General features: G+C 47.3%; 1 protein-coding gene across 1 annotated transcript in view; it reads right to left on the reverse strand.

The window, feature by feature from the left end:
* The window catches only part of vill (villin-like), a 119,569-nt gene that overhangs the window by 25,311 nt on the left and 72,220 nt on the right, over positions 1-22,038 (reverse strand). Inside the window, exons 9-12 of the mRNA XM_067968361.1 lie at positions 14,285-14,383; positions 9,744-9,897; positions 7,281-7,381; positions 5,581-5,718 (exon numbers count right to left, since the gene is read on the reverse strand). Coding sequence (XP_067824462.1) covers positions 5,581-5,718; positions 7,281-7,381; positions 9,744-9,897; positions 14,285-14,383 — 492 coding nt within the window. The remainder of the gene's footprint in view (positions 1-5,580; positions 5,719-7,280; positions 7,382-9,743; positions 9,898-14,284; positions 14,384-22,038) is intronic.

The following is a 22,038-nucleotide window of genomic DNA, read 5'->3' on the forward strand; positions in this document are numbered from 1 at the left end:
AGTGGGCGTAGTATATAGGCCTCCTAATAGTTGCAACTCTGCTGGAAGAAGTATTAATCAGGAGATAGTCGGGGCATGTAATAAGGGAACAGCCATAATTATGGGGGATTTTAATTATCATATTAACTGGACAAATCAAATTGGGCAGAGCAGCCTTGAGGACGAGTTCATTGAGTGCATCAGGGATGGATTTCTTGAGCAGTATGTAACTGATCCTACAAGGGGGCAGGCAACCTTGGACCTGGTCCTGTGTAATGAGTCAGGATTAATTAATAATGTCCTAGTTAAGGATCCCCTTGGAACGAGCGACCACAACATGGTTGAATTCCATATCCAATTAGAGGGTGAGAAGGTTGATTCTCAAACAAGCGTACTGAGCTTGAATAAAGGAGACTATGATGGTATGAGAGCGGAATTGATTAAAGTGGACTGGGAAAATAGATTAAAGGGTAAGACGGTACATGAGCAGTGGTGTTCATTTAGGGAGTTATTTTACAACTTTCAAAATAAATATATTCCACTGAGGAAAAAAGGGTGTAAAAGAAATGACAGCCACCCGTGGCTAAGTAAAGAAATCAAGGATAGTATCCGACTAAAAACAAGGACATATAAGGTAGCCAAACTTAGTGGGAGGATAGAAGATTGGGAATTCTTCAAAAGACAGCAAAAAGTAACTAAAGGATTGATTAAGAAAGGGAAGTTAGATTATGAAAAGAAATTAGCAAAAAATATAAAAACAGATAGCAAGAGTTTCTATAGTTATATAAAAAGAAAAAGGGTGGCTAAGGCAAACATAGGTCCCTTAGAGGATGAGACCGGGAAATTAATGGTGGGAAACATGGAGATGGCAAAAATGCTGAACAAATATTTTGTTTCAGTCTTTACAGTAGAGGACACTAAGAATATCCCAACACTGGACAAACAGGGGACTCTCGGGGGGGAGGAGCTAAATACGATTAAAATCACTCAGGAGATGGTACTCAGTAAAATAATGGGACTCAAGGCGGATAAATCCCCTGGACCTGATGGCTTCCATCCTAGGGTCTTGAGGGAAGTGGCAGTAGGGATTGTGGATGCTTTGGTGTTAGTTTTCCAAAATTCCCTGGACTCAGGAGAGGTCCCGGCAGATTGGAAAACTGCTAATGTAACACCGTTATTTAAAAAGGGTAGTAGGCAGAAGGCTGGAAATTATAGGCCAGTTAGCTTAACATCTGTGGTGGGTAAAATTTTGGAGTCTATTATTAAGGAGACAGTAACGGAACATTTAGATAAGCATAATTTAATAGGACAAAGTCAGCATGGCTTCATGAAGGGGAAGTCATGTCAGACAAATTTGCTTGAGTTCTTCGAGGATATAACGTATAGGGTGGATAAAGGGGAACCAGTGGACGTAGTGTATTTAGACTTCCAGAAGGCATTCGACAAGGTGCCACATGAAAGATTATTACTTAAGATAAAAAATCACGGGATTGGGGGTAATATTCTGGCATGGGTGGAGGATTGGTTATCAAACAGGAAGCAGAGAGTTGGGATAAATGGTTCATTTTCGGACTGGCAACCAGTAACCAGTGGTGTTCCACAGGGGTCGGTGCTGGGTCCCCAACTCTTTACAATCTATATTAACGATTTGGAGGAGGGGACCGAGTGCAACATATCAAAATTTGCAGATGATACAAAGATGGGAGGGAAAGTAGAGAGTGAGGAGGACATAAAAAACCTGCAAGGGGATATAGACAGGCTGGGTGAGTGGGCGGAGATTTGGCAGATGCAATATAATATTGGAAAATGTGAGGTTATGCACTTTGGCAGGAAAAATCAGAGAGCAAGTTATTTTCTTAATGGCGAGAGACTGGAAAGTACTGCAGTACAAAGGGATCTGGGGGTCCTAGTGCAAGAAAATCAAAAAGTTGGTATGCAGGTGCAGCAGGTGATCAAGAAAGCCAACGGAATGTTGGCTTTTATTGCTAGGGGGATAGAATATAAAAACAGGGAGGTATTGCTGCAGTTATATAAGGTATTGGTGAGACCGCACCTGGAATACTGCATACAGTTTTGGTCTCCATACTTAAGAAAAGACATACTTGCTCTCGAGGCAGTACAAAGAAGGTTCACTCGGTTAATCCCGGGGATGAGGGGGCGCACATATGAGGAGAGGTTGAGTAGATTGGGACTCTACTCATTGGAGTTCAGAAGAATGAGAGGCGATCTTATTGAAACATATAAGATTGTGAGGGGTCTTGATCGGGTGGATGCAGTAAGGATGTTCCCAAAGATGGGTGAAACTAGAACTAGGGGGCATAATCTTAGAATAAGGGGCTGCTCTTTCAAAACTGAGATGAGGAGAAACTTCTTCACTCAGAGGGTGGTAGGTCTGTGGAATATGCTGCCCCAGGAAGCTGTGGAAGCTACATCATTAGATAAATTTAAAACAGAAATAGACAGTTTCCTCGAAGTAAAGGGAATTAGGGGTTATGGGGAGCGGGCAGGAAATTGGACATGAAGCTGAGTTCGGATCGGTCAATGCCCTGTGGGTGGCGGAGAGGGCCCAGGGGCTATGTGGCCGGGTCCTGCTCCGACTTCTTGTGTTCTTTAGATTTGTGGTTGGGATCAGATCAGCCATGATCTTATTAAATGGCGGAGCAGGCTCGAGGGGCCGATTGGCCTACTCCTGCTCCAATTTCTTATGTTCTTATGTTCTTATGTGGGAGAGACTAGAACTAGGGGCCACAGTTTAAAAATAAGGGGTCTCCCATTTAAGATGGAGAGGAGGAGAAATTTTCTCTGAGGGTCATGAGTCCGTGGAACTCCCTTCCCCAGAGAGCGGTGGAGGCAGGGTCATTGAATATTTTTAAGGCTGAGTTAGACAGATTCCTGATTAACAAGGGAGTCAAAGGTTATAGTAGGTAGACGGGAAAGTCGGGTTGAGGTCACAATCAGATCAGCCATGATCTTATCAAATGGCAGAGCAGGCTCGAGGGGCCGAATGGCCTACTCCTGCTCTAAATTCGTATGTTCATATGTAACACAGCATGACCAGCGATCCAATAACACAGTATGACCAGCGGGGGGGCAGCACCGTGTGCCTGGGACCTGCCGCCGTCCGAGGTGGCAGCTCCAGAGTCGGGGACAGCTTGCCCGCATTTTCTCAGTCAGGTAATGTTGCTTATCACAAGGAGGTGATCCACTCCACTCCACTCCACTCCACTCCACTCCACTCCACTCCACTCGGGACTTGAGCGCATAATCCAGAACAAACTCCCAGTGCCAGTACTGAGAGAGTGCTGCACTGTCGGAGGTGCCCTCTTTCGGATGAGAGGTTAAACAGAGGCCCCTATCTGCCCTCTCAGGTGGATGTAAAAGATCCCATGGCCACTATTTCGAAGAAGAGCCGGGGAGTCCTCCCAGGCTGTCCTGGCCAATATTTTCTTTCTTTCATAAAGAACAGAAAATAAAGAGGCAGGAAGGAGATGCAGTGAGGCCATTATTAGTTAAAGAAGAAAGAAAGGCTTGCATTTATATAGCACCTTTCATGCCCCAAAGCACTTTACAGCCAATGAAGTACTTTTGAACTGTAGTCACTGTTGTAATGTACGAATCGCGTCAGCCAATTTGCGCACAGCAAGATCCCACAAACAGCAATGTTGATAATGGCCAAATTTGCTGATGATACAAAAATAGGTGGAAAAGCAAGTTGTGAGGAGGATACAAAGTGTCTGCAAAGGGATATTGACAGGTTAAGCAAGTGGTCAAAAAATTGGCAGATGGAATATAATGTGGGAAAATGTGAAGTCATCCACTTTGGGAGGAAGAATAAAAAAGCAAAATATTGTATAAATGGAGAAAGACAACAGAATGCTGCGGTACAGAGGGATCTGGGTGTCCTCGTACATGAAACACAAAAAGTCAACATACAGGTGCAGCAGGTAATTGGGACGACAAACGGAATATTGGCTTTTATTTCTAGGGGGATGGAGTATAAAAGCAGGGAAGTCATGCTACAACTGTACAGGGTGCTGGTGAGACCACACCTGGAGTACTGCGTACAGTTCTGGTGCCCTTATTTAAGGAAGGATATACTTGCATTGGAGGCGGTTCAGAGAAGCTTCACTAGGTTGATTCCGGTTATGGAAGGATTTTCTTATGAGGAAAGATTGAACAAGTTGGGTCTATACTCACTGGAGTTTAGACGAACGAGAGGAGATCTTATTGAAACATATAAGGTTTTGAGGGGGCTTGACAGGGTAAATGCTGAGAAGATGTTTCCCCTCATGGGAGAATCTAGAACTAGGGGGCACAGTCTCAGAATAAGGGGTCGCCCATTTAAGAAGGAGATGAGGAGAAATTTCTTCTCCGAGGGTTGTGAACTTTTGGAATTCTTTTCCACAAAGAGCAGTGGAGGCTGAGTCATTGAATATATTCAAGGCCGAGTTAGATAAACTTTTGATCAGCAAGGGAGTCAAAGGATATGGGGAACTTGCGGGAAACTGGTTGAGGCCAGAATCAGATCAGCCATGATGTCATTGAATGGCGGAGCAGGCTCAAAGGGCCAAATGGCCTACTCCTGCTCCTATCTCTTATAACCGGATAATCTGTTTTAGTGATGTTGGTTGAGGGATAAATCTTGGCCAGGACACCGGGGAGAACTCCCCTGTTCTTCTTCGAAATAGTGCCGTGGGATCTTTTACGTCCACCCGAGCGGTTTAGCATCTCATCTGAAAGGCGGCACCTCTGACAGTGCAGCACTCCCTCGGTACTGCAGTGGGAGTGTCAGCCTAGATCTGTGTGCTCAAGTCCCTGGAGTGGGGCTGCGAACCCATGACCTTCCAACTCAGTGGCGAGAGTGCTGCCCACTGAGCCACGGCTCGCACGTAAATTACTGAGAATTAAAGGTAAAAGGGCCCAGGCTATTTGTGCAGGACACCACTGAGGCTGAAAAATATAAAAGGAGGCAGGTGGTGAAGGTGGAATGTGTGGTCAGGTGACACCGGGCTTGGGTTTGCAGAATTTTTTTTGTTACACAGAGGATGACTGGAGTTAGTGATTGAAGCAGAGACCATGTCAACATTTAAGAACAGGTTAGATAGGTGGGGGAAGGACAGGGAGTTAAAGGGATTATAGGCACTTGGGATTGGGACTAACTGCTTGAGCGGAGGATAAAACACCATCATGGGCTGAATGGCCTGTGTCCGTGCTGCAGTTACTGTGTAATTCGATGTAAGAGATTGTCGCAAGTTGGGGGGAGAGATAAGGAGTTCCAGTCTTGAGGTCCTGGGAAAGACTGAGTTAGAGAGTGAGGCTGTGTGATCAGGGTGATTCACCACACCAAGCAACAAGAGTGTGAGGCTCGGGCCTGTATCTCATGCCATCATTGGGCAATACCCGCCTTTCCATAGAAACACAGGGTCGTCCGATTAACCTCGTGTGGAGGCTGGTGAGTTGGGGAGTGGCACGGGGAGGTCTAATAAAGGAAGCTGAGAGAGTAATATAACTATTTACGACACTGTTATGAAATAGGAGAGGTTAGGCATCAACTAAAGTGCAGAGATAAAGGTTGATGCCATTATCAATGTGTAATCCCACCTGCCACATGTAGAGAATGTAGGCGGGCCTGTTGGTTTTCGTGTAGGTGTACAGCACCAGGTAACAATCCCCCCCATAGAACTGTCCGTAAGTCTTGGGGTCCACCGGGACAGGCTCGTTATCCTCGATCCTCCACACCTGATCCAGAAAAAGAACACGTCAGCGGTCAGTTTAACTTAACGGATCTTCGATTCAACGCCATTGGTCAATTTCATTCATTCTATACGCCAATCAGCACATTGGTCAACGTCATTCAATGCATCAGTTTCATTCACTATACCAATCAATTTCATTCAATAAAATCAATTTCATTCAATCAATTTCATTTAATAAACTAATCAATTTTATTCAATAAACCAATGTTATTCACTGCACCAATTGATTTCATTCAATAAATTTCCCCCACCATCAACATCCTGGGGGTCACCATTGACCAGAAACTTAACTGGACCAGCCATATAAATACTGTGGCTACAAGAGCAGGTCAGAGGCTGGGTATTCTGCGGCGAGTGACTCACCTCCTGACTCCTCAAAGCCGTTCCACCATCTACAAGGCACAAGTCAGGAGTGTGATGGAATACTCTCCACTTGCTTGAATGAGTGCAGCTCCAACAACACTCAAGAAGCTCGACACCATCCAGGACAAAGAAGCCCGCTTGATTGGCACCCCATCCACCACCCTAAACATTCACTCCCTTCACCACCGTCGCACCGTGGCTGCAGTGTGTACCATCCGCAGGATGCACTGCAGCAACTCCCAGACCTGCGGCATCTACCATCTAGAAGGACAAGGGCAGCAGGTACATGGGAACAACACCACCTGCACGTTCCCCTCCAAGTCACACACCATCCTGACTTGGAAATATATCGCCGTTCCTTCATTGTCGCTGGGTCAAAATCCTGGAACTCCCTACCTAACAGCACTGTGGGAGAACCTTCACCACACGGACTGCAGCGGTTCAAGAAGGCGGCTCACCACCACCTTCTCAAGGGCAATTAGGGATGAACAATAAATGCTGGCCTCGCCAGCGACACCCACATCCCATGAACAAATAAAAAATAAATAAATAAATCTAATTCAATATGCCAATCAATCTCATTCAATAATCCATTCAATAAATCAACTTCATTCAATAGATCAATCAATTTCATTCAATAGATCAATCAATTTCATTCAATAGATCAATCAATTCCATTCAAACTATCAATCAATTTCACTCAATACTTCATCAATTGTAACAACTTACATTTATCTACTGCCTTCAATATAATAAAAGCTTCACAGATCTTCACAGGTAGAAACAGACAGGGAGACTAATCCCTTTAAATATCAAATCGGGGGACTTTCCCTCCTGGCTCTGTGGTAGATGCGCCACCTGATCTGGCGTCGAGCCATAAAGGCTGGAAATATTCCAGAGTTTGAGCCTTGGTTTGTGCCTAGTCCCCCGGAGAAAGACTAACCCACGGCTATCTGGTGCCTCCTGTTGAGAAGTGCAGGTATGCCAGCTGAGGGCAGCAGCGGGCTTGGCTGCGACTCTTTCCATGGTCAAGCAGCCGGCTAACACTCACTTTTTAGGCACATACATGAAAAGTGACCAGTTAAGACAAGGTACCAGAGGCCCTGCCGGTACATTTGGAAGCAGCTCCCCCAACACGGGTCAGCACCTTGGTGCCTACAAAGGGAACTTAGTGTCACTTACCTCGACTTTTCCCGACGCATCGTCCACCATCCTCTGCTGGGCTGCGAGTTCAGGTCTGGCGTGTAACTCGGTCACATCGAACTTAGTCTGTTCCACTTTGGCTGTAACACAGAATGGGCAGAGCATGAAACCCCTGCAGAAAGAACCTCGACAGAGAGGCTAATCCATTCTACAGAGAATTGCAAGAGGATTCGCAGCACAGAAACAGGCCATTCGGCCCATCTGCCCTATTCTGGTGTCTGTGCTCCATACGGACCTCCTCTCACTGTACTTCATCGAACCCTGTCGGCATATCCTTCTATTCCCTTCTCCCTCAATTCTAGGCTCACACATGGAGGATGAGCACTTGAGTAACCAGAGGGAAGATGAGGAGAATTTTTTTTAACGCAGCGAGTTGTTACGATTGGGAATGCACTGCCTGAAAGGGCGGTGGAAGCAGATTCAATAGTAACTTTCAAAAGGGAATTGGATAAATACTTGAAAAGGAAAAATTTGCAGGGCTATGGGGAAAGAGCAGTGGGGGGGGGGGTGGGGGGGGGGAGTGGGGGAATGGGACTAATTGGATAGCTCTTTCAAAGAGCTAGGCACGATGGGCCGAAAGGCCTCCTTCTGTGCTGCGTCATTCTATGATGCTATGAGTGAGGTCGTGGGGGAGGGTGGGTTGGGGACCACTGCTTGCCTGTTTAACTGGACCCCAGCGAGGAACAGGAGTCTTTTTATATTCGTTCATGGGGATGTGGGCGTCGCTGGCGAGGCCGGCTTTTATTGCCCATCACTAATTGCCCTTGAGAAGGTGGGTGGTGAGCCTCCTCCTTGAACCGCTGCAGAGGAACGGGAAGGACAGCAAGAGGGAGACAAAAATGTCCTCTACCCAGAGGCCAGCTGGCGGCGACACATCGAAGACTCGCATGGATTTCTGCGCCTTTAACATCCTGCCTGCTCCTCCCCCCACCCCAAAGCACTCCTCAAATGGGGGGCGAGTCGGAGGGGTGATCGCAAGCCTGGTTTGGTGAAGCCTCTTAAAGCAGTAAAGAGAAGTGGAAGGTAAAGCAAGAGAGTGGGGTGGCCAAGGCAGGTGAAAGCTCTGGGGGGGGGGCGGGGGAGAAAGGAGGAGAGGAGAGGGACAGAGCCACTGAGATTTTTTTTGCTTCCTCTCTTGCTGCTAAAAAATAAGTGGCTTTCCTTTCAAGTTTGGATTTGAAATCATAGAATGGTACAGCACAGAAGGAGGCCATTCGGCCCATCGTGCCCGTGCCGGCTCTTTGAAAGAGCTATCCAATTAGTCCCACCAACCCCCTCTGCTCTTTTCCCCCATAGTCCTGAAATAGTTAGAGAGAGGGAGAACCCTTTCTTTCCTCCGGTGAGTGCCAGTCCGTTCTGCAAATACTGAGCTGGGAGTGAAGCCAAGCCTCCATCAGGGGCTACATTTGGGAAACTTTTAATGGTTTGAGGAATGATAGGAAATATGTGAAACTCACTCTGAGAACTGTATTCTGCTCAGTCACATATTTGAACATGAGGATGAGAATTTTAAAATCGAGGCGTTCCTGGACCGGGAGCCAGTGTTGGTCGGGGAGCACAGGGGGCGATGGGTGAACGGGACTTGGTGCGAGTCAGGGTACGGGGCAGCAAGAGTTTTCGATGAGCTCAAGTTTATTATGGAGGGTGGAAGGCGGGAGGCTGGCCAGGAGAGCATTGGAATAGTCCAGTCTGGAGGGAACAAAGGCAGCTCCGAGGAAACTCCTGGCCAATGTTTCGTTTCCCCCAGGGGTGAATGAATCTGCAACTTTCCCTGTGTTCAGGAGAGGAGTTGGAGGGGGAGGGAGGCAGGTGTGGAAGGGAGAACGTAGGTGGGGGGGGAGAAAGGGAAGCAAGGGCTATGCTAAAGCTCTGTACTGTGTACAGTTCTGGTCACCCTACTATAGAAAGGATATTATTAAACTAGAAAGAGTGCAGGAAAGATTTACTAGGATGCTACCGGGACTTGATGGTTTGACTTATAGGGAGAGGTTAGATAGACTGGGACTTTTTTCCCTGGAGAGTAGGAGGTTAAGGGGTGACCTTATAGAAGTCTATAAAATAATGAGGGGCATAGATAAGGTAGATAGTCAAAATCTTTCGCAAAGGTAGGGGAGTCTATAACGAGGGGACATAGATTTAAGGTGAGAGGGGAGAGATACAAAAGGGTCCAGAGGGGCAATTTTTTCACTCAAAGGGTGGTGAGTGTCTGGAACGAGCTGCCAGAGGCAGTAGTAGAGGCGGGTACAATTTTGTCTTTTAAAAAGCATTTGGACAGTTACATGGGTAAGATGGGTATAGAGGGATATGGGCCAAGTGCAGGCAATTGGGACTAGCTTAGTGGTATAAACTGGGCGACATGGACATGTTGGGCCGAAGGGCCTGTTTCCATGTTGTAAACTTCTATGATTCTAAATCTGGCAGTGCAGCCCAGGGAACACTCACCAATCTTGCCCACCGTGTGTTTCTTGCCCAGGCCCTGAGTTTGCCATTTGACCGTCCACTTCTTGAAGAGTTGTTTGAACATGGCCGACTCTGCGCCATCGTTCAGCAGCACCACGCTAGTGCTGGGCGGGTAGTTTTTGGCTTTTATGAATCCCTACAAGGAGGTAAGAAAAGGAATCAAAGCACCGGATTAAGGAGCAGGCGCGTCGGCACACGTCACGACGTCGTTGCATTCCGACAAGGCGGGAGGTATCCACGGAAACGGCCGATTGGTCATCGCTGGAACGTGGGAAGGTAGCCGGACTGCTCTCCGTGGAGCTAACTGCCTCCGTCGCAAGGGCAGCCCCAACGACACCGTCCTCCCTTCGCCTCTCATAGGAACAGGAGGAGGAGGCCATTCAGCCCCTCGAGCCTGTTCCGCCATTCAATCAGACCATGGCTGATCTGTATCTCAACCCCGTTTACCCACCTATAACCCATACCCTTACCCAATAAAGATCAATCTGTTCGAGTTCTGCCCCCTAATGGGCTAAATATACATTGGGGGTTTTGCAGGATAGCCTGTAGCCAGACCCCTTTAAACAAGCTCGAAAACTGGGAAACAACGAGACCTTGGTTTAATGCACAACCCACTACATGTAGTGACCGTAAGATTACTGATATGGACAGATACTCACGGGAAGACACATCAGGAAAAGTTGTAAGCACGTAGTTCTAATCTGCTTACGTTGGCTGAAGCTAGATGTTCAAGTCTCACTGAGCTTTTGTGTGCTGCGCCATTTACAGTGTTAGCAACGTCTTGCTAACGTGATGGTAACATGTCACCTGTGTTTTCCAGTCAGCAAGACTAGCGATCTCAGTTTTGAAATTTTCAATTGACCCTCCAGCCTCAACAGCCTTTTTGGGGGAAGAGAGTTCCAGATTTCCACTCCCCTTCGTGTGAAGAAGTGCTTCCTGACATCACCCCTCTGAACAGCCTAGCTCTAATTTTAAGGTTATGCCCCCTTGTTCTGGACTGAAATAGTTTCTCTCTATTTACCCCGAGGAAGGACACGGACTCTGCTCTCGGCTCCCGCACCGCCATCGCCTGGCTGAGGTGTTGGACCCTCTTTTAGTCAATTCTCCCCCGCCCCCTTTGCTACCTCTCTTCCTCCAAGATCCAGACGACAGGAGGGTTAGGGCATAGACTGTTCCACAACTGCCATCAGTGAGACTCGGACTGGGTGACTGGAGGTGCACTGTGTTAGACAGAGCAAGTGTGGGCTTGGTAAAGCTTCTCCGAGATGGAGAGCAGCAAAGTTCTGCTCGAGGGGAACATCTATCCCACAGGCCTGGCCTTGAAAGTTGGCCATAAACAACTGAACCCCTCATTCTAGGAATTATTCCCATTATTTGAAGAATAACTCAACCTAAGATTAACATTAAAAAAAGACTTGCATTTATATAGTGCCTTGCACAACCTCAGGATGTCCCAAAGTGCTTTACAACCAATGAAGTGTAGTCACTGTTGGAATGTAGGAAACACGGCAGCCAATTTTGCACACAGCAAGATCCCACAAACAGCAATGTGATAATGACCAGATAACCTGTTTCTTTAGTGATGTTGGTTGAGGGATAAATATTGGCCCAGGACACTGGGGTGAACTCCCCTGCTCTTCTTCGAATAGTGCCACAGGATCTTTTATGCCCACCTGAGGGGGCAGACAGGGCCTCGGTTTAACATCTCATCCGAAAGACAGCACCTCTGACAGTGCAGCACTCCCTCGGTACTGCACTGGGAGTGTCAGCCTGGATCAAGTGCTCAAGTCTCTGTACTTACTGAGCCACAGCTGACAGTGTGAATTGAAAAATCATCATTTGATCACAAGTTTTTCCAAATTAGGCTTAGTTCAGAAATAAAGTAGCTGTGGAGTGTTGGTGTCAGCTGTGGCTCAGTGGGTAGCACTCTTGGCTCTGAGTTATATCGGTTGTGGGTACAAGTCCCTGTCAAGAGACTTAAGTATGCAATCTAGGCTGACACTCCAGTACAGTGCTGAGGGAGAGTCTCTTGGGTAAGATGTTAAACCAAGGCCTCGTCTACCCTCTCAGGTGGATGTAGCCTAACGTCTGTTGTGGGGAAATTGCTGGAATCTATAATTAGGGATAGGGTGACTGAACACCTCGAGAATTTTCAGTTAATCAGAGAGAGCCAGCATGGATTTGTGAAAGGTAGGTCGTGCCTGACAAACCTGATTGAATTTTTTGAAGAGGTGACTAAAATAGTGGACAAGGGAATGTCAATGGGTGTTATTTATATGGACTTCCAGAAGGCATTTGATAAGGTCCCACATAAGAGACTGATAGCTAAGATAGAAGCCCATGGAATCGAGGGAAAAGTACGGACTTGGTTAGGAAGTTGGCTGAGCAAAAGGCGACAGAGAGTAGGGATAATGGGAAGGTACTCACATTGGCAGGATGTGACTAGTGGAGTCTCGCAGGGATCTGTCTTGGGGCCTTAATTATTCACAATATTTATTAACGACTTAGATGAAGGCATAGAAGGTCTCATATCTAAGTTTGCCGATGATACAAAGATTGGTGGCATTGTAAGCAGTGCAGATGAAAACATAAAATTACAAAGCGATATTGATAGATTAGGTGAATGGGCAAAACTGTGGCAAATGGAATTCAATGTAGACAAATGTGAGGTCATCCACTTTGGATCAAAAAAGGATAGAACAGGGTACTTTCTAAATGGTAAAAAGTTAAAAACAGTGGATGTCCAAAGGGACTTAGGGGTTCAGGTACATAGATCATTGAAGTGGCATGAATAGGTGCAGAAAATAATCAATAAGGCTAATGGAATGCTGGCCTTTATACCTAGAGGACTAGAGTACAAGGGGGCAGAAGTTATGCTGCAGCTATACAAAACCCTGGTTAGACCGCACCTGGAGTACTGTGAGCAGTTCTGGGCACCGCACCTTCGGAAGGACATATTGGCCTTGGAGGGAGTGCAGCGTAGGTTTACTAGAATGATACCCGGACTTCAAGGGTTAAGTTACGAGGAGAGATTACACAAATTGGGGTTGTATTCTCTGGAGTTTCGAAGGTTAAGGGGTGATCTGATCGAAGTTTTTAAGATATTAAGGGGAACAGATAGGGTGGATAGAGAGAAACTATTTCCGCTGGTTGGGGATTCTAGGAGTAGGGGGCACAGTCTAAAAATTAGAGCCAGACCTTTCAGGAGCGAGATTAGAAAACATTTCTACACACAAAGGGTGGTAGAAGTTTGGAACTCTCTTCCGCAAGCGGCAATTGATACTAGCTCAATTGCTAAATTTAAATCTGAGATTGATAGCTTTTTGGCAACCAAAGGTATTAAGGGATATGGGCCAAAGGCAGGTATATGGAGTTAGATCACAGATCAGCCATGATCTTATCAAATGGCGGAGCAGGCACGAGGGGCTGAATGGCCTTCTCCTGTTCCTATATTCCTATGTAAAAGACCCCACGGCACTATTTGAAATAGAGCAGGGGAGTTCACCCCAGTGTCCTGGGCCAATATTTATCCCTCAACCAACGTCACTAAAAAACAGATTATCTGGTTATTATTGGCTGTTGCATTTCCTGCATTACAACAGTGACTGGAAAACGCTTCGGGACGTCCTGAGGTCATGAAAGATGCTATATAAATGCAAGTCTTTCTTTCCTTTACTGAGTCATACAGAACAAGGTGGTCCTGGAATCAATTCCCAATGCACCTTGAACTACCTGACCTCAGCCTTAATGACACTAAGGGTGCTGTAAATGACCCCAGGAGCCATTGACTGGGTGGGGAGATGTAACTCAGCTTTGGGTACAATACTTAGTGATTATGGTACAGGACTAGCAACCCAGAGGTTTCAACTTCAAATCCCAGCATGGCCAGATATGAAATTAAATTCCATAAATCTGACACTTTATGGGCTGGCACCATGAAAGTTGTCACAAAAACCCAAGTAAGTTTCACTAATGCCCTTCAGGAAGGGAACCTGGTGTGGCCTACACGTGACTCCAGTCCCACATTATGCAGTTGGGACTCCTAATGCCCTCAAGGCAGCTATAGAATAGGCAATGAATATTCGCCCTGCCAGTGTCACCCAGGTCCCAGAACCTATGAATAGCCAACCGACACTCGCTGTCCGAGCTCCCACGTCTGAGCAAGGAAGCGGAGAGCTGCAGCAGCTGTGGGTACTGGAAGTCGCCCTCCAGCGGACAAGGGGAGGGGCAGGGGAACGTGGCAAAATTCTTTGGGGGTGAAATTGGACTTGGCCCGGGGGAAGGTGCAAAACAGATTGCATCGTGTCAGCCACCCATTACAGTCCCATTGATTCTGCCAGTTACCGGCCCCACCCAAAATACAGTCCCATCGATTCTGCCTGTTACAGGCCCCACCCAACATACAGTCCCATTGATTGTCAGTTTTGCGCCCCCTCCCCTCCCCTCCGCGTCCCCGTCCCCCCCCCACCGGCCAAATCCAATTTCAGCCTACATGTTTTTTTTTGACTGGTGCCCGTACTCACCATGGCCCTGTTCAGCCCTGCCCGTTTCTCGTCTTTATTGGCCTCCTTCCCTTTCCAGACAAAGACCGTGGCACCGCCTTGATCCAGAATGTAGCAATCCTGCCAAGAGAAACCGGAACGGTTGGCTCAGCGCCAATGGGAAAACATACGTGCCAACCTGCGAAACCCGGACAAGTTGACAAACGGTTTCAAAAAGCTGACGTCGCCCCCCCCCCCCCCACTCCCAAAAAAAACCTCACAACTCAAGAAACAAACAACAGCCCTGTGAATTCAGGCCTGCGATCAAGGCCACTGCTTCAAGGCGACTGAAAAATTTGAACCCCTCTATTATACAGGACTTTTAATTCCTGTTTTATCATCGCATTCTGCGACTCAGTTTGTTTCTCTGTGAGCACAGAAACCCGTCGCTCCTTACGTAAGACCAACGAAAAGAATTAGTTACAACGAGAGTGCAGCGGGAAGCGAGATTGCCATCACTTAAACTACAGCTGCACCCAGTAGTCCATCAGTTAGTTGTACTATAGGGATAAACAAAAAACTACAGGTGCCATAGCTGAATGAGATAATAAGGATCTGTAGGCTTACTTACAACATTGAAACTTTTACAGACGTAAATAGCAGAACATTTTCAATGGAAAAAGCATTGATGTGAAGAACATTCTATAACTGTCCCCTAGTGCAGGACGACACTTTAAATCAAGGAGGAGAAAACGTCGCAATTAATCAATAAGTTTTGTCACAAGAACACCAAGTAAACTTACCAATGTTTTCAACAGTCAGTCTACCCTTAGAACCAGACAGATAAATAGGTTCTGACCCCATATCCGTTCCATCACCAAGACCGCCAACCTCCATCTCTGTAACATCGCCCGTCTCCACCCCTGCCTCAGCTCATCTGCTGCTGAAACCCTCATCCATGCCTTTGTTACCTCGAGACTGGACTATTCCAATGCTCTCCTGGCCGGCCTCCCATCTTCCACCCTCCATAAACTTGAGCTCATCCAAAACTCTGCTGCCCTATTTCTAACTCGTACCAAGTCCCGTTCTCCCATCACCCCCGTGCTCGCTGACCGACATTGGCTCCCGGTCCAGGAACGCCTCGATTTTTAAATTCTCATCCTTGGTTTTAAATCCTTCCATAGCCTCTCCCCCCACCCCTACCTCTGTAACCTCTTCCAGCCCTACAACCCTCCGAGATCTCTGCGCTCCTCCAATTCTGGCCTCTTGCGCATCCCTGATTTTAATCGTTCCACCATTGGCGGCCGTGCCTTCAGCTGCCTAGGCTCTAAGCTCTGGAATTCCCTCCCTGAACCTCTGTGTCTCTTTACCTCTCTCTCCTCCTTTAAGACGCTCCTTAAAACCTACCTCTATGACCAAGCCTGTCCTAATATCTCCTTGTGTGGCTCGGTGTAAAATTTTGTTTGTTAACGCTCCTGTGAAGCACTTTGGGGCGTCTCACAATGTTAAAGGCGCTACATAAATGCAAGTTGTTCTTGTGTTGTTGGGTAAATTTTCTACAAATATACTTAATATTAAAGAGCTATACCAGAATCATGCCTCTGTATCTCTATTTTATCTTCCATTACAAGACTAGAAGTTCTGAATCCTTTCTGTTGACTCCCACATCAAGACACTTGGAGGTTCCATCAACTCTCTTTGCAACTAATCTACATTCAGAGTCCTGGAGTGCTTTCTTTCACTGTTCCTTATTCTAGACTCCTATGACTTGCCCCGTCCTGCACATAAGTCATATCTTTATAAGGCTTTACTGCCAAGGGTTGCCAACCCTCCAGGATTGTCCTGGAGTCTCTAGGAACTGAAGATTATTCTCCAGGACACTGCTGCGAGCAACGCCCGGTTTGGGGGGGGGGAAATCATAGGGGCATTAAAAAAATTGTGTTTTCTTTTCATTTTCTTTGAACACTTTTATTTATTAGTTATAAAAATGTTGGAGGTGGGAACAAGGCTATTTGACTGGGCGGGGCAGTTGGCGACGGGTGGTCATGTGATGAAACCTCCAGGAATACGTCCAACCAGAGTTGGCAACCCCGACTATTGGCAGAAGGAAAATCCCGTATGATAAAAGGGATATACTCCAATTCAGTAGAATGTTGTGCAGAAATGGAGTGATTCCTGGTTTATTTTTTTGTCCTGCTCTACTCCATTGCTTTGAATCCGTGCGTTCCCCTAACTTTATACGAAAGCCCTTAATTGCAGATGCCTCTATCCGGACACTGGGGCGGGAGGTTCAACCGAAAATGATCCCATCTCAGCTTCATTAGACAACGATATAATTCTCACAAGAACGTTTCTTCCAGAACCTGCGGAGCTCAGGTTTCGAGCCACAGCGAGAGCTTTCAATTCCTGCCAGGAATCTGGCCAAGGTTAATCCTTGCCGGAATTTCTGTCCTCGTAACTTACATTCCTATTGACAATGCGTCTTTATATAAGGATCGAAGCTCCAATTTTCGGGGGGTGGGGGGGGTGGGGGCGGAGGGAGGCGGTGCAGGCGAGATGTCATGTCAAGGTTCTGTCTGATGATTGAGATCGGGGATGAGGGGGTGGACATATGAGGAGAGGTTGAGTAGATTGGGACTCTACTCATTGGAGTTCAGAAGAATGAGAGGCGATCTTATTGAAACACATAAGATTGTGAAGGGGCTTGATCGGGTGGATGCGGTAAGGATGTTCCCAAGGATGGGTGAAACTAGAACTAGGGGGCATAATCTTAGAATAAGGGGCTGCTCTTTCAAAACTGAGATGAGGAGAAACTTCTTCACTCAGAGGGTGGTAGATCTGTGGAATTTGCTGCCCCAGGAAGCTGTGGAAGCTACATCATTAAATAAATTTAAAACAGAAATAGACAGTTTCCTAGAAGTGAAGGGAATTAGGGGTTACGGGGAGCGGGCAGGAAATTGGACATGATTTTAGATTTGAGGTTAGGACCAGATCAGCCATGATCTTATTGAATGGCGGAGCAGGCTCGAGGGGCCGATTGGCCTACTCCTGCTCCTATTTCTTATGTTCTTATGTTATCAGTGCGACTGGATCTTAAAGAATGAGGGTGATGCCAATGACATGGTCTAGAAACCCTCCCCATTCCTGATTTGTTTCTATTCTGTTCTAAATCTGACCCCAACGGTCACCACGTGATCGACTCTTGAGGTGGTCTAGCAAGCCGCACAACAACATCAACAACAACTTATATTTATGGTAGCAAAATGTCCCAAGGAGCTTCACAGGAGCCTAATCAGACAAAATTTGACACCGAGCTACAGAAGGATGACAGACGATCAAAAGCTTGGTCAAAGGAGTAGGTTTTAAGGAGCGTCTTAAAGGAGGAGGAGAGGCGGAAATGTTTAGAGAGGGAACTCCAGAGCTTAGGGCCTAGGCGGCTGAAGGCACGGCCGCCAATGGTGGAGCGAAGGGAGTGGGGGACGGGCAAGAGGCCAGAATTGGAGGAGCGCTGAGATCACGGAGGGTTGTAGGACTAGTTGAGGTTAGAGAATTGGGAGGGGCGAGGCCATGGAGGGATTTGAACACGAGGATGAGAATTTTAAAATCGAGGCATTGCTGGACCGGGAGCCAATGCAGGTCAGTGAGCACAGGGGGTGATGGGTGAATGGGACTTGGTGTGAGTTAGGATACGGACAGCAGAGTTTTGGATGAGCTTAAATTTATGGAGGGTGGAAGATGGGAGGCTGGCCGGGAGAGCATCGGAATAGTCGAGTCTGAAAGCAAACGCTAGAAGACGGAACACTGCCACCTTCTCAGGGCAACTAGGGATGGACAATAAATGTGGCCATGCCAGCATCTCCCCACCAATAAAGGTTCCTCCATTGGAGCTTGATCTTATTGCTCTAAAAGGAAACGCTCCTCATTCAAAAGTGTTTGGTGAACCTCGTGTTATTCATTGAACATTAAGCACTGGCCTGGACTGTGCTACTGAGCTACGTAGAGCAGGGAGGCCGAGGTTCGGTCCCTAGTCTGCGATAAGTTAGTGGATCGCAGCCCAGGTGGAAGGTAGAAGAGTTACAATTGGTCTCAGGGCCTTGTAGCTATTCCCTGGGGCACGGGGATGGCAAAAATTGGCCAGGATTCCCGCTCGTGAATCGCCATCCAGAGTACTCTGCTGGGAAAGGCAAGCAGGTGGGAGTTGGGTGACCAGGATTGGGAATGGTCACCCAGAGTCCAGGATTGGGAATGGTCCTGGAGTCTGGGATTGTGAATGGTCACCCGGAGTCCGGGAGTCTTGGAGTTCGGGAATGGTCACCTGGAGTCCGGAAGTCTTGGAGTTCGGGATCGGGAATGGTCACCTGGAGTCCGGGAGTCTTGGAGTTCGAGATTGGGAATGGTCACCTGGAGTCCGGGATCGGGAATGGTCACCTGGAGTCTGGGATCGGGAATGGTCACCTGGAGTCCGGAGGTCCTGGAGTCCAGGATAGGGAATGGTCACCCGGAGTCCAGGGAGGTGGGCGCCCACTTTAGTTGACAAGTTTGACACTTTGGATATTGTTGAGGGGGATGACTTATCAGGGGAAGGCAGCAGCAGCCAACTTCCTGGCACCAGGGGTAGCTCTGCTGCACAGGCTGGGAGGAAAAAGAGTGGAAGATCTATAGTGGTAGGGGATTCTATCGTAAGGGGAACAGACAGGCGTTTCTGTGGCCGTAAACGTGACTCCAGGATGGTTTGTTGCCTCCCTGGTGCCAGGGTCATGGATGTCACTGAGCGGCTACAGGGCATTCTCAAGGGGGAGGGTGAGCAGGCAGAGGTCGTGGTCCACATTGGGACCAACGACATAGGTAGGAAAGGAGATGAGGTCCTGCATCAAGAATTTAGGGAGCTAGGTAGCAGATTAAAGAGCAGGACCTCAAAGGTTGTAATCTCTGGATTACTCCCAGTGCCACGGGCTAGTGAGTATAGAAATAGGAGGATAGAACAGATGAATGCGTGGCTAAAGAGTTGGTGCAGGAGGGAGGGTTTCAGTTTCCTGGATCACTGGGCCTGCTTCTGGGGAAGGTGGGACTTGTACAAGTCGGACGGGTTGCACCTGAACCAGAGCGGGACAAATATCCTTGCGGGGAGGTTTGCTAGCACTGTTGGGGGGGGTTTAAACTAACTTGGCAGGGGGATGGGATACAGAGTGGAGCTACAATAGGGGGTGATGTGCAGCCAAATATAGAGAAAAAAACAAGTCAGCTTGGAAGACAGGGCAAATATGTGAGGGCAAGGCTGGATGGCATCTATTTTAATGCAAGGAGTCTTGCGAATAAGGTGGATGAACTGAAGGTGTTGATAAACACATGGGAGTATGATATTGTTGCTGTCACAGAGACATGGTTGAGGGAGGGGCAAGACTGGCAGCTCAATATTCCGGGGTACAGAATCTTCAGGCGAGACAGAGGGGGAGGTATAAGAGGAGGGGGGGTCGCAATATTAATTAAAGAATCAATTACTGCCATAAGGAGGGATGATATATTAGCAGGTTCCTCTGATGGGAGTGTACTATAGGCACTTTGATGGGAGTGTACTATAGGCCCCCAAACAGTCAGGGGGAGATAGAGGAACAGATATGTAGGCAAATCTCAGAAAATTGTGCAAATAATAGGGTAATAATAGTGGGGGGTTTCAACTTCCCCAATATTAACTGGGATACTCAGAGTATAAAAGGCTTAGAGGGTACAAAATTCTTAACGTGCATCCAGGAGAGCTTTTTGAGCCAGCATGTAGAAAGTCCTACAAGAGAGGGGGCGGTACTGGATCTAATTCTAGGGAATGTGGCCGGCCAAGTGGAAGAAGTGCTAGTAGGTGAGCACTTTGGTGACAGTGACCATAATTCGGTGAGATTTAAGGTGGTCATGGAAAAGGACAGGGAGGGGCCGGAAATAAAGGTTCTAAATTGGGGGAAGGCCGATTTTAATAGGATAAGGCAGGATCTGGCCAAAATGGACTGGGATCAGCTGCTTGTAGGAAAATCCACATCGGAGCAATGGGAGTCTTTCAGAAGGGAGATTGAGACCATACAATGGCAACATGTTCCCGTAAAGGTCAAGGGTGGTTCCAAGAACTCCAGGGAACCTTGGATGTCAGGGGATATACGAGAATGGATTAGGAAAAAAAGGAGGGCTTTTGGCAGATACAAAAGGCTAAAGACGGAGGAAGCCCTAGAGGAGTACAAAAAGTGCAGGGGGATACTTAAAAAAGAAATTAGGAGATCAAGGAGGGGCCATGAAATAACACTGGCGAGCAAAATAAAGGAAAATCCTAAGATGTTTTATAAGTATATTAAGGGTAAGAGGATAACTAGGGAAAAAATAGGGCCCATTAGGGACAAAAATGGCAATCTGTGTGTGGAGCCGGAAGATGTAGGAGGGGTTCTAAATGAATTTTTTGCATCTGTTTTCACTATGGAGAAGGACGATGTAGACATAGAAATACGGCAGGGGGACTGTGATATACTCGAACATATTAACATCGAGCGGGAGGAGGTATTGGCGGTTTTAGCAGGCCTAAAAATGGATAAATCCCCAGGCCCGGACGAAATGTATCCCAGGCTACTGTGTGAGGCAAAGGAGGAGATTGCGGGGGCTCTGACACATATATTCAGAACCTCTCTGGCCACAGGGGATGTGCCAGAGGACTGGAGAACCGCTAATGTAGTACCATTATTCAAGAAGGGGAGTAGGGAAAAACCGGGGAACTACAGGCCAGTGAGCCTAACATCAGTGGTAGGAAAATTATTGGAAAAAATTCTGAAGGACAAAATTAGTCTCCACTTGGAGAAGCAAGGATTAATCAGGGATAGTCAACATGGCTTTGTCAAGGGAAGATCATGTCTGACTAATTTTATTGAATTTTTTGAGGGGGTGACTAGGCGTGTGGATGAGGGTAACGCAGTGGATGTGGTATACATGGATTTCAGTAAGGCCTTCGATAAAGTCCCCCACAGGAGACTGGTCAAGAAGGTACGAGCCCATGGAGTCCAGGGTGCCTTGGCACTTTGGATACAAAACTGGCTTAGTGGCAGAAGGCAGAGGGTGATGGTCGAAGGTTGTTTTTGTGACTGGAAGCCTGTGGCCAGTGGGGTACCACAGGGATCGGTGCTGGGTCCCTTGCTGTTTGTGGTCTACATTAATGACTTGGATATGAATGTAAAAGGTATGATCAGTAAGTTCGCTGATGATACAAAAATTGGTAGGGTGGTAAATAGCGAGGAGGATAGCCTCAGTCTGCAGGACGATATAGATGGGTTGGTCAGATGGGCGGAACAGTGGCAAATGGAATTTAACCCGGAAAAGTGCAAGGTGATGCACTTTGGAGGGACTAACAAGGCAAGGGAATACACAATGAATGGGAGGACCCTAGGCAAGACAGAGGGTCAGAGGGATCTTGGTGTGCAAGTTCACAGATCCCTGAAGGCGGCGGAACAGGTAGATAAGGTGGTAAAGAAGGCATATGGGATACTTGCCTTTATTAGCCGAGGCATAGAATATAAGAGCAAGGAGGTTATGATGGAGCTGTATAAAACACTGGTTAGGCCACAGCTGGAGTACTGTGTGCAGTTCTGGTCGCCACACTACAGGAAGGATGTGATCGCTTTGGAGAGGGTGCAGAGGAGATTCACCAGGATGTTACCAGGGCTGGAGCGCTTCAGCTATGAAGAGAGACTGGGAAGATTGGGTTTGTTTTCCTTGGAGCAGAGGAGGCTGAGGGGGGACATGATTGAGGTGTACAAAATTATGAGGGGCGAGAT

The sequence above is a fragment of the Heptranchias perlo genome, chromosome 2 (genome assembly GCF_035084215.1).
Source record: "Heptranchias perlo isolate sHepPer1 chromosome 2, sHepPer1.hap1, whole genome shotgun sequence".
Lineage (NCBI taxonomy): Eukaryota > Metazoa > Chordata > Chondrichthyes > Hexanchiformes > Hexanchidae > Heptranchias > Heptranchias perlo.